The sequence below is a fragment of the Gymnoscopelus braueri genome, assembly GCF_963280865.1.
Source record: "Gymnoscopelus braueri genome assembly, chromosome: 16".
In the NCBI taxonomy this organism is placed as follows: Eukaryota; Metazoa; Chordata; class Actinopteri; order Myctophiformes; family Myctophidae; genus Gymnoscopelus; species Gymnoscopelus braueri.
In genome coordinates, this window is record NC_137616.1 from 4689006 (window position 1) to 4701898 (window position 12893).

A 12893-nucleotide genomic window follows, 5' to 3' on the forward strand; every position below is an offset into this window, starting at 1 on the left:
ATACCGAGTGAAATTATGGGCGAGACCGAGACAAGACGAGTAAATAAAAAAGCGGTCTCGAGACCGGTCTCGAGACCGAGACCGGTCTCGAGTACTACAACCCTAAGCATTACTGTGGTTAATATCCATAATAAGCAATGAGGTGTAAACGTATCTTGTAAACCAGTAGGGTCTTTACTCTGTCCACAGTAATGTTAATGTGATAGTTTCCCTGTCTTTCATGGGCTGCAAATTGACAGTTTAGCTCCAAACTCACCTTTAATTGACAAAGGTTTTCTCCTAATTTCTTCAAATTATAGCGTGTATATACTTCATAAGTTTATTGTAAAATCACAATTTTACAAAAACGGCAAACACGCAAAGGGAACATTGATTCAGCTCTAAATACTGAAAAGAAGGGAACAAAACTGGCACTATTGTAATAGATTTTTCATGAAGAATAAGGCATTCTAATGACATACGCAAGCTTTGGTCCTATGTAAGTCTGCCTCCGAGCAGATGTGAGAAATAGAAAGAGCGTGCCTCCTGCAAAATTCACCGTCAAAAAAGATGAATGAATCTGACTATTTACATGGGAAGTTGTGTAAATTCATTTACGTAAAAAATATGGGCGTAAACAGTTTAGTGAATAGTGCCCAATATGTCTCATCGGGATGCATCATTATTCAATACCTTGTAGATCTGCTATTTTCAGATCACCTACGTATTATAGGTTTAAACTGGTTGCACTGATTTTGATGCTGTACATTTTGCTGGGGCTCCCCTGGAACCCCCTCAAGGACCCCTGGGGGTCCCGTACCTCAGTTTTAGAGCCACTGTTCTAATCTAGACCCTATGTAAACAACTGTACAGAGCCATGGGCGGTCCTTTCATGAGGAGGGAGGGTGGGGACTAGGATAAGTGGGTGGTCAGCGTGTGTCGTTCTCCTATCCAATCGTGGCAACGCCCCCTTCTGTGATGCATTAGGAACCACCAGGAATCATGGTTCCGTGAAGTGCAACGTTAAACATTGGATTTACAATCCCAGCGTCTCTGTATTGAATCCCTCTCCCGCTGTTGTTTATTTATCTAATCTAAAATGTCGCAAATTATTTTAATAGGATTAAGGTTAGGTTTAGCCTTCTTAGGTTTAGCCTTCTCTAGTGGCTCTACGTCCACTAGAGCCGACTCAGCCCTGTTCGAGTCATGTACCGATAGGGACAGAATCGTAATTTACCCCCCCCCCCTGCAGTGCCAGTGCTATTTTCCACCACAGAGGAAAGCCGGCCAGTGCTATCCTTTTGGAACGAGACGCAGTGACTAGGGGCGAAGCAGTTCCGCGTGCGTCACAGAAGGGAGCGTTCACAAGTTACTGCGATCAGGTAGGAAAACGACACACGGGAGGGGGAGGGACTGGGTCAGGTGGGTGGTGCTAAGGTGCCAACCAGGTATACTTAATGAACTAGTGGGTGTGTCCACATACAAATATAATTTTAACGTTTTGTGAGGACTGAACCAGACCAACACTCGGAGACAGTATTTGCGAAGGCCTCACAGGGCGTTTTATTTCAATAAAGCCTTAGTGGAAGGGGGAAACCTCTGCTGCCATGGAGGTGAAGACATTTTAAATAAACAAACACAACTTCTTCCCCTTCCCCATACGTTTCTCCTTCACGCCCACTGCGTGGGGTTCCAGTCCATGAACATTTCCATAAGTCAGTGTCTGGTCCTATGTTGCCTAGAACAGAAACACTATAATTAGACTCCAAGTTATCACACCAAATAATGAGGAGGAGAATAAGTGGGGAGGTTCGCTTACCACCTGTGCACCTGTCTGGTCAACGTGGAGAGTCAGGCCACACTGGGGCAGAGACGGTGCTTTTGTTCTACTGGTGCGCTCCCCAGCTGGGCAACGCAGGTGCGCTCAAATCACGTTGATTCCATTGGTGGATTGGCAGGTAGTGTCCCTCAATGACACAGCCCAGCTGGGGGCGTGGCCTGCTTGGCCCCGCACCGCCTCTGCCCCACTGAATCTCCCTGTTGAGGTGCTTACCTGACAGGCGGTTGCCTAGCAACACTCTACAGTTTACTGTACAAGTTTTGGAAAAACATTCTTTCTCCTTATATTATATTGATACCCAATGATCATGTTTTAGGGGAAGTAGAACCATGGAACATTAAAGTCCTTATTCAATTCCTTCATTTCAGCCCAGTGTGTGGAGTCCAGACTGCAGGTGAAGATGAACTCTCCAGACTCAGCCAGGGACATTTCTATTAAACAGGAACCTGAAGACCACCCACACCTCAGTATGTTTAATGTTCTCTCTCTTTCTTAAATTGTTTCTGTTCTATTGTAGAGCTGTCGCAATATAATTTCTTTCCTATGCAATAATCATAATCGTCCATTTTTTCCGAAGCCCAGAGTGCCAATGACGTGTAACATGTCCAAACAGTGTTTTCAGTGTTTATGCTAGATGGCGCTGTTACCCAACCTGTGATCTACCATTTCACTCTCAGGCACACAAAGAAACAGGAAATCACGTGATCGCAAAATCTGAGTCACCATTCGATTCCTTGTTATTCGATTTGGGAAAACGTCTGTATCTTGCCTCCCTTGTTCTCATCTGAATTTTTGGCCAGACATGCTATATTGAACAGCCAATAACTAGAGAATGGACGGTCGAAATGAGACGTTTTGATTTTTGATTTTTTTTGCGGAAGCACATTAAAAACCTCTGTGTTTAGCAACGATCAGGGGATCGATCATACTGGAGATAAATATTCTGTGACTAATTAAAAAGGTAAGACAAACGACAAAACGCACTACTGGCCATTATTTATTTATTTACTTGGCACAGCATGAGTTAAGTTAAGCATGAATGATTCCCTAATGTGAATCCTATAATCTTTGCACCCAAGATTCATATGTTGGAGAGTTGGGCTTAGGCCATTTTGCCTTTAGCGTCTGCAAATATTATTGTTATTCTTGACACCACTAGATCTCCAGTTATTAAAGTCCTTATTCAATTGCTTCATTTCAGACCAGTGTGTGGATTCCAGACTGCAGGTGAAGATGAACTCTCCAGACTCAGCCAGGGACATTTCTATTAAACAGGAGGAACCTGAAGACCACCCACACCTCAGTAAGTATTGTCACTATACGATAATCTCGGCAAAAAATATAATGGCAATGATAATATCTGGATATTCATAGCCATCATTAAATATCACTCAATATTCCTTTTTAACATGTTTTATTCTCATTACAATATCTAAAAGCACGTCCTCTTTTTCACAAATCTCACACCTCAATCAGAGAGCCGTCCCCTTTTGAAACCCCGATTTTTCTATTCAGCCCCCTGCCCACAGGAGAGGCCCAATTCTCTCCCAACTTGCTACAAAAATTCACTCATGCAAAACTATATGTTCTCCTACATTTCATTTTCCACCTTCACATGTGTCTCCTTCTTTAATAATCATAAAGTGCTATATATTTCATCTCGCCATTTACTTCCGGATGGTTCGTTACACCAGCCTATCATCATCATCATCTGCGCCACACTGAGAACCTTTTGCCCCGTTGCCACATCCGTCAAACGGGAAAGAAACGAGCGCTGCCGTGGTCTATGCAAACGAGCCCAAATACGCGCCCAAATAAGACCAGAATCGCTTATACAAAAGGCAGACCTGGCAACGCAGGCTACGCCAATCATGTGACAGAGATCTACAAGCTATGGGGCACAGCCGCTATGTGCCATACACCGTATCTTAGCAACAACGAAAGCGCTCACTCTCATTGGTCGTGTCTTCCTGAGGCCAGTTTCCAGACAGCAGCATAGCAGAGAGTTTGCTGTCGCCATCACAGTCAGACGCAGCAACAACAGGACTCTGTGATAGTTGGGCGAACTGAGCTGGACAGCACAATCACCCTCATTTCTCTAATAAATCGCCCTGTCATTCATATTGTCAACACTTTGACGTCACTGCAGCCTGCTACTAATGTAACCAATGTGTATGTCCACTACTGTGATAGCGTTCGTTGTATTTGAATGATTACTGCCCATGGGTGCTTAACATGAGCCTTTAGCATGCGGCTAACGATAACGCACTTTCAACGTTAGCATATAGCTAACGTGGTTGTCATGGCTGACACGGCTGTGTAATCACTTTGTCAACAATGAACGTTAGTGTGCTGAATGTTAATATTCCTGCTCAGTTAGTCCATGGTGCGCCCACATAAGCCCTAAATCGCTTATACGACAAACAGACCTGCCAACCCTCATCGTACACAGCATTAGCTGATAACGTGGCCTGCTACTTGGATTCTGTTGCTGCTGGTTGTTAATGCAGCCTGCTAATAGTCTCTAAAGCATGTATGTCAATTTTTATGTCCATTACTGTGTTGCCGTTAGTTGGGTTAAATGCCTATTAGCCAAGAGCTGCCTATAATGAGCCATTAGCGTGTAGCTAAGCTAACGAACGAGTAGCGTTAGCATGCGGCTAATGCTAACGCTGTTGTCGTGCCTCAAACGGCTATGTTACACATCTTACCAACAACCTATATGAACGTTAGTCTTGTAAATGTCATCAATGCTACCTAATTAGCCAGTTGAAGAGTTTCATTTTAGTATATTTTGTGGGTTTTTATTACACAATGTAACGTATTGGCAGCGACGCGTGCTGCACCATTCAGAGGGCATCATGGGAAATGTAGTCATTTCTGCTCATTTCGGTTCTACTGTGTTAAGCTTGTGTTACATTACTGCTACTTAAGGCCCCTGCATGCTACCAAATGAGGTGGTCACCCTAGCACCGTTTGTGACCACCGAAACGGGCCTTAGGTGGGCCCCACCTAGGCAATTCTATGTGGGGCCAAGGTGGATCTTAACTGCGATGCCCATGCGGGCTATAAGTAGCTTCTACCAGGCCCTTAGGTGGGCCCCAACTAGCCACTTTTATGTGGGACCGTGGCAGGTCCTAACTGGGTTTGTTCAAAGAGAAGGTTGTGTGCACATCCCACGCCTGTATTTAGGCCAGGTGCTGGACATCAAGGAAGAATCAAGAAAAAGAAGAAGGAAGTCCGCACACTGTTCTCAAGCTCCAAGAAACTCACTTTTTATTTTTGCAACGTTTTGACCTTTTAGGTCTTCATCAGGCAAATATTATAATGACAGACAAAAGCATCATATATATACACAAACATTGACTAATGATGATGTACAACACCTGGGAGTCAGGAGGAGCAAAAAACACCCTACTCCAATCCCAGGGACAAAAAAAAACTGTCTACACCCCTCTGGGGGGTGTTCAATGCATGGGCAGAAAATTTACTTTTCACATTTTGTTAAACATATTAGACACTAATAGCCAGTAAATACATTTCTGAAAAACCTACAATAAGAACAGTTAAAAGTCATAAATGGTGATATAATGTATAAGCTAAACAACAAACTAGAGGAAAGGCTTAATATCAAATTCCTCATTTAGACCATCAGGAGACATGGTATTGAGGAGATAAATCCAATAGGTCTCACGTTGGAGAAGTAACCTTTCGAGATCTCCACCTCTGGGTGGCTTTTCAACCTTCTCAACACCAACATATCGCAAATTATTAAGATTATGACCAGCCTTTTTAAAATGAGCAGCAACAGGATTATGTTCATCACCTGTTCTTATACTACTCCTGTGTTCAGTAATCCTGGTGCGCAGAGCCCGGGATGTCTTGCCTACATATGCCAACCCACAGGGGCACCGGATAAGATATACAAGTATGACGCGCGAACGCGGGAAGCGAACGCAGCTCGAAAATAACAATAAGAAGAATCAAAAGGAATGAACAATTGTACAGAAGTGGGTGGTACAGTTTTTGTCTTTTTAAATTGTTATGTTTGTTTGTTGGCGCACTCTGGTGGCTACACACAGGCAGTGCACGCACGTGAGTCACATGGTGGCGCGAGCCAATGAGAGCGTGCACACAGAGACGCAGAGACGCAGAGAGACACACAAGCCGAGCAAGGTTGCATAGTAAGCTGCACTTGGGCGGAGCCGCGGCGAAGCCGCGCCTCCTTCCGTGTTCGCAACCACATGCGTTGTGCTACATGTAATCGCACCACGTATGGATATATCCCGGCCGGTGTGAGGATGACTAAAAAACTTGATTTTTTTTTGTGTATGTACATTGCATACAGTTACCACACCTATAGTTACCATCTGGTACTACTGGGAAATTGGAAACACTCTGAGTACCCAGATCTGATTTAACCAGGCTGTCCCTCAAGTTGGGAGAGCATTTAGTCTCTGGTTTTCTGGAAAAGTCTTTTTTTTAACCTTGGATCAGACTGGATAATGTGCCAGTGTTTTTGAATGGCACCTCTAAACTGTGAGCCCAGTGGAGAGTACTTCGTACAACACATAGGAGGGTTGTTACAGGTATTCTTATTTTTGGGGCGCAGGCAATCACTTTGTGTTACCTGGTCAAACCGCCCACTAGCAGCATCCACCCACTCTTTTTTATAACCTCTACTGAGGAACCTGTTAGAAAGGTCTGTGGCCTGTTTTTTGTATGAAGCATTCTCACTACAGATTCTGCGAACCCGCTTTTAACCAAAGGCTGTGGGTGAAAACTATCACCTCTTAGGAGGTAATTACGGTCTGTGGGCTTGCGAAACAAGTATTGTCCCTTTTGTAAACTTGTACATCGAGGAAGCTTAAACGCTCCCTATTAAATTCCAATGTGCTCCTCCTGACTCCCAGGTGTTGTACATCATCATTAGTCAATGTTTGTGTATATATATGATGCTTTTGTCTGTCATTATAATATTTGCCTGATGAAGACCTAGAAGGTCGAAACGTTGCAAAAATAAAAAGTGAGTTTCTTGGAGCTTGAGAACAGTGTGCGGACTTCCTTCTTCTTTTCCTAACTGGGTTTGCCCATGCAGGCTTTAAGTGGGTTCTACCTGGGCCCTAGGTGTACCCTAACCAACCAGAGTGCAGTGGCCATCGCTCCAAATGTTGTGACGTCAGGGCTCTCAATACTGCACATTGGTGGAGGAGGAGGGGCCGCAGGGCGACCGCACACATTGCTGAACCAATGGTAGACCACGGATGTTTCCTCTGGAGATTTAAAATCCGCCCTTCTATGCCACATATCAGACGCGCTACAGGGTCTTCACTGACCGAGCCACGGCCCCACTGGCCCTCATGACGCTACGCCACTTATATGCGCTGCCAAGTGGCCGAGCTTCTAGTGCAATACAAAAGAAAAACTGCAACAAATACAGAGTGGCCATAGACCAAAGCATAGATCACATACTTTAAATCACATATGTTCGCTGTGTGACTGTTATAAATATTGAGATGGAAAACTCATCTGTGATTGGCTCAGAGACACCCAGCTCCTGTTTCACTGGGTATTACGTTAAGATATGGTTGCAAAAAGCCATTTCAGCTGGTCTATAAAGGACGACTTCACCCATTTTCAACCTATCTTCATATATTAGATCCTCAGTAATGCTCCTGATAAAATGGTGTAATTTTTTTCTACTCAGTCTGTGTCTCATAGGAGGACTGTGAACACTTCAGAAATCCATCTACCAGTGACATCATCATTAGGAAGGTTTCTTAGTTTTTCTTATATATATATATAGTTTTTCAATATATATATATATATAGTTTTTTTATTAACGCGGGAACAATGGCTTCCATTATAGCATGCTAACTTTCCAGCAATAGAAAGCCTGTACTTTCTATTAGTTGGATTCCCCATCAATGATATCACTGGTAGACAGGTTTCTGAACTGTCCACAGCCCTCCTCTGAGACACAGACTGAGTTAACAAAAATGTTGCCATATTATCATGAGCATTAGTGAGGTCCAATTATATGAAGAAGGTTGAAAATGGGTGAAGTCGTCCTTTAAGTGGTTAACAACATTAAAATAAGTATATCTTCTTCAACTATTTCCAGATTTCAGTGCATGACACATCACTTGAAAGCTTACAGTCTGCACTTTAATAATAAAACGGAATAATATAATGACTTGCAGCGCATTCTATCAGATGTGTAAAAAAGCTTGCTTACTTGACCTATTGACAGCATGCACAAGAAATGAGGCGCTGGTCGGTACAGTGGTTTGTGAAATTAGCACCAGACACACAGACAGATTCACAGACTAATATCTAGACATACTGTACAGGGTCTGATCATGAGAATAAGTGTACATACATTCTAAACTACGACCCATTAGCTTTCACCAGACATGTCAAGCTTTTGTGTTTGGAGGTGCTTCTGGTTCATAACGTCATGCTCTCAGTGGCATGAGCTATGATTGGTCTACTTTGGAGGTGACATACATACATACTGTACATACAGACACATCCAGTTGTATATAGCCTGGCCTACAGCCTCACTTACTCCCAAATCAGAGATCACATATTGATTGATTGATTGATTTAATACTTTATCAGTCAAACAAGGTAAACAGCATGGAGGTACAGTAAAACATTTAGGCTAAAAGGATAACACAACAAACACGTTTTAATAATTCAAATTAAATATTTGTTCCATCACCGTAATTCATTTGTTGGGTAACATAACTAAATATATTGATTCAGGTTACTTTTTATGTATTTTTGAGTGGTGCTAGCCACTCCAAGGACTGACTTTGTGTGTGGGTCTGTCCGTCCGTCCGTTTGAGCACGGCCTCAACAGCTGCGGCTGATTGCAACACAAAGATGCAACCAGTTACGCTAATTATACACAAACAGGAGTGCAACACACACACACACACACACACACACACACACACACACACACACACACACACACACACACACACTTTTGAGTAAAAATACTTAAAATGAGTAAAGATACTTACAATTTGTAATAATACTTAAATATGAGTAGAAATACTTTAAAGTTCCTAAACTAAGTAAAAATACTTAAAATGAGCAAAAATACTTTCCATGAGTAAAAATACTTAAAATATGTTACAATTAGTAAAAACACGTAAAAGTCAGTTAAAAAAAAGAACGACCGATCTACAATTTGAGTAAACGTACTTTAAGTACTTAAAAGTAACTTAAGTGAGTTAAAATATTTAAAAGACGTTTCTGCCAATATAAAGTTATTTTAAAGCAGTCTTAGGTTAATAATAGCTTAATGAAATGAACTCATGACAGGCACCACTCTCTTCACACTTGGTGTGATTTTTCTATAATCTTGCTAACACTTTCGAGCCTGCTTTAGAGTTTCCAGAACCACCTGTAACAACCTGTACTTATTTAGTAACTGTTTTGTCAGTCTTAGTAGGTAATAGCTATGTACATGGAAGATAGAACAATAGATATACATTTTAGGAATCAAGTGTTCACTATCATGTTATTTTCCTGCTCCTAGCCATCCTGCACATGGTTGTGTGTAAAGAGGAGGTTTCTCCTGAACAGAAGAGGAGCCCCACTCTGCTCCAGGAGGAACCAGAGCCTCCACACATTAAAGAGGAACAGGAGGAGATACTTCAAAGACCAGAGGAGCCTGATGGATCAATGTTGACATTACTAGCAGTGAAAAGTGAAGTTGATGATGAACACATCTCTTCACACTGCTCTGAAGTTGAAGTTGAACTTGAATCTGACACTGAAGTCACTGGAGAAAAACCTTTCCTCTGTAAACTGTGTAACAAGAGTTTTGGTTGTTCAGGTGACCTGAAGACACACCAGCGTGTCCACACTGGAGAAAAACCTTTCCACTGTAAACATTGTGACAAGAGTTTCTTTCAGTCAAGTCATCTGAAGACACACCAGCGTGTCCACGCTGGAGAAAAACCTTTCCATTGTAAACATTGTGACAAGAGTTTTTTTCAGTCATGTCATCTGAAGACACACCAGCGTATCCACACTGGAGAAAAACCTTTCTACTGTAAACATTGTGACAAGAGTTTCATTCAGTCAAGTCATCTGAAGAGACACCAGCGTATCCACACTGGAGAAAAACCTTTCCACTGTAAACATTGTGACAAGAGTTTCAGTGGGTCAGGTGACCTAAAGAAACACCAGCGTATCCACACTGGAGAAAAACCTTTCCACTGTAAACATTGTGACAAGAGTTTCTTTCAGTCAAGTCATCTGAAGACCCACCAGCGTGTCCACACTGGAGAAAAACCTTTCCATTGTAAACATTGTGACAAGAGTTTCAGTCGGTCAGATGACCTAAAGAAACACCAGCGTATCCACTCTGGAGAAAAACCTTTCCACTGTAAACATTGTGACAAGAGTTTCTTTCAGTCAAGTCATCTGAAGACACACGAGCGTATTCACACTGGAGAAAAACCTTTCTACTGTAAACATTGTGACAAGAGTTTCACTGATTCAGGTAATCTGAAGAAACACCAGCGTATCCACACTGGAGAAAAACCTTTCCATTGTAAACATTGTTACAAGACTTTCTTTCAGTCATGTCATCTGAAGACACACCAGCGTATCCACACTGGAGAAAAACCTTTCTAATGTAAACAATGCGACAAGAGTTTCAGACACATAAATGACATGAAGAGACACCAGCGCATCCACTCTGGAGAAAAACCTTTCCACTGTAAACATTGTGACAAGAGTTTCCTTGAATCACGGCAACTGAAGACACACCAGTGTGTCCACACTGGAGAAAACTCTTGTCACAGTGTTAACAGTTTGAGAAGAGTTTCAGTCAGGTAAGTGCTCTGAAAAGATATCTATGCATTCTCACTAAGGGAGAGAAAAAAAACGTTGCACTATAAATCAGCTCACTGGGAGGATCAAATTAAACAGCTGTATGTTGTCAGGGAGTTGGATAGACAAGCAAAACTATCATGGAGATTTATAATGCTCCTGTCAGTAGAAGTTTCCATTAGGACTCATCTTGTGGAGTCATTCTCCATCTCTTTTGTTTTTCTTATTTTAAAACATTACTACAATCTACAAAAGTTTAGTGTTAACAGTAACTTTTTTTCTTTCTTCTTTTACTTAAAGTTATTCCAAATGATTGTGGTGTTATTTATTTATAATATAAATGACCATGTAAACCATATTGATCATATAATCTTGGACTGTTTTTCCAGAATTTGAGTTTTTATATCATGATTTGATGTCATTGTGCTGTGTGCATGTGCAATGAATGGGGCACCATTTCAATTACCTTTCTACATGTATGTTTTATGAATTATGACAGTAATTGTTACAATTAATGAAATAGCTATGAAGTTATTAAGTTGTATTACATTATTAAATTGTGACGTGAATCTGAATCAGAATCAGCTTTATTGTCACATAACAGGTTTACACTACAGAAATAAAAAAGTGGGTGACATTAGTTTTTGTGCAATTTATTTCCATAGATAAAATGAAAGGAAGAAGAAGAAGGGGGCCGGCAGGGGGAGAGAGATCAATCAAAGACAAACAAATGATCTACATATTTACACATAGTACCTGGGGTAAGATATAAAGGTGTGTGAGCATAGCAGCAGATGTATACTGTAGTGTACATGATATACTATGGAGTGGACGTTAAGGTCTGTTAAGTATGTCAATCAATCAATCAAACAAACAAACCATTTCAATTATTTTAATTATATGCTGGTAAACTGAGGGATGTATTTTTTATGATTTATGACTAATAATTACACCTAATGTAATGACTATGATCACTATTAAGTCGTATTACATGATGTGTGATGTGATAGTAAATTAAAGCCTGTGCAAAGCCCTATAGCACACACAGATGTGCAAGATGTTTTATTACTATGCTATAATAGCCTAATGGATTATTATCAAGAAAGTGAAATACAAGCTGTGATCTCTTAACATTACTACACTGTTCAAAATAATTAAGGGAACACATTTATCCCTTAATTCTTTTGGGCAGTTTTTGTTGGCAGTATATACACAGTTCATGAAAACTCAAAATAATTAACACTTCCTTGACTGGGGTTTCCTCATCCCATACACTGCCTGATTTGGGGGTCAAAAATAAAGTTTTTCCAGCTATTATATTGGTCACCGTCTCCATTCTGTGCTCCAGACGAGCTGACACCTTCTCCCCCACACAGTGGGGGTTCCATTGTCTTTTAAATAGCTATTAACAATTCAATTGCACTCTGCTCAGTCAGTGAGCTCACTCACATATGTTGTTGTAGGCAGGCAGAAACATTATAAAATAGGCTAACTTGTAATGGTAACTGCAGATTCTGTATGTACAATCTTTATTTAAAAAAGCGTATAAAACAGTGCGATCTACATTACATTAAACTCTTGAGGGAAACATGGTTAGCCTATATGAACGCTGAAGCCACTGTGTAATTACGTGACTATATCCATTGTCCAAAACGCATGGATATCTCTTGACAAACCAATATTATTATTATTCTATCTCATTCTATCAGCTGTCCACGTTGCTGACAAAAACATCTCCTCTCCTCCTCCTTGTCAGCGCAACAAGTGAACATATGTTCCACAAATGTGCTCATTCCTGCTCTACTCCTGCGCTAAATATATCTATCTATCTATATCAACATAAAACAGTCGCTGCCTAACGAGCCCTATGCTTGTAGATCAGATCTGTTGGCAGAGCATTATAAAAGCTTCACACATGTGCTCAATCCTGCGCAAAATATCTGATCTTCAAGCATAAAACAGTTGCTTCGTGACATTCTGTAGATCTGATCTCTTTCCGCCGCTTTGCAGTGAAGTGGGTTGCAAGTTTTGCGAGAGACATAATCAGTCAGGTCTATGAAAATGTTACTGCATGCGTTGTGCCCTGAGAAAACAGTGAGGCATGAAGCAGTGTATTTCTGTCTGTCTCCTATATGTCATCATGATTTGTGATTTGATGTGTGAGTCTTTTTATTATTATTATCTATGTTTATTTGACAAGGACAATACAAAAACA

The 12893-nt window shown here is 41.2% G+C and overlaps 1 protein-coding gene across 1 annotated transcript in view; it reads left to right on the top strand.

The window, feature by feature from the left end:
- Positions 1-1764: 1764 nt before the first annotated feature.
- The window catches only part of LOC308102632 (uncharacterized protein), a gene marked incomplete at its 5' end in the record, with an annotated part of 38522 nt that continues 27393 nt past the window's right edge, over positions 1765-12893 (top strand). Inside the window, 2 exons of the mRNA XM_080452433.1 lie at positions 1765-1897; positions 2188-2286. Of these exons, the coding sequence (XP_080308559.1) occupies positions 1765-1897; positions 2188-2286 (232 nt within the window). The remainder of the gene's footprint in view (positions 1898-2187; positions 2287-12893) is intronic.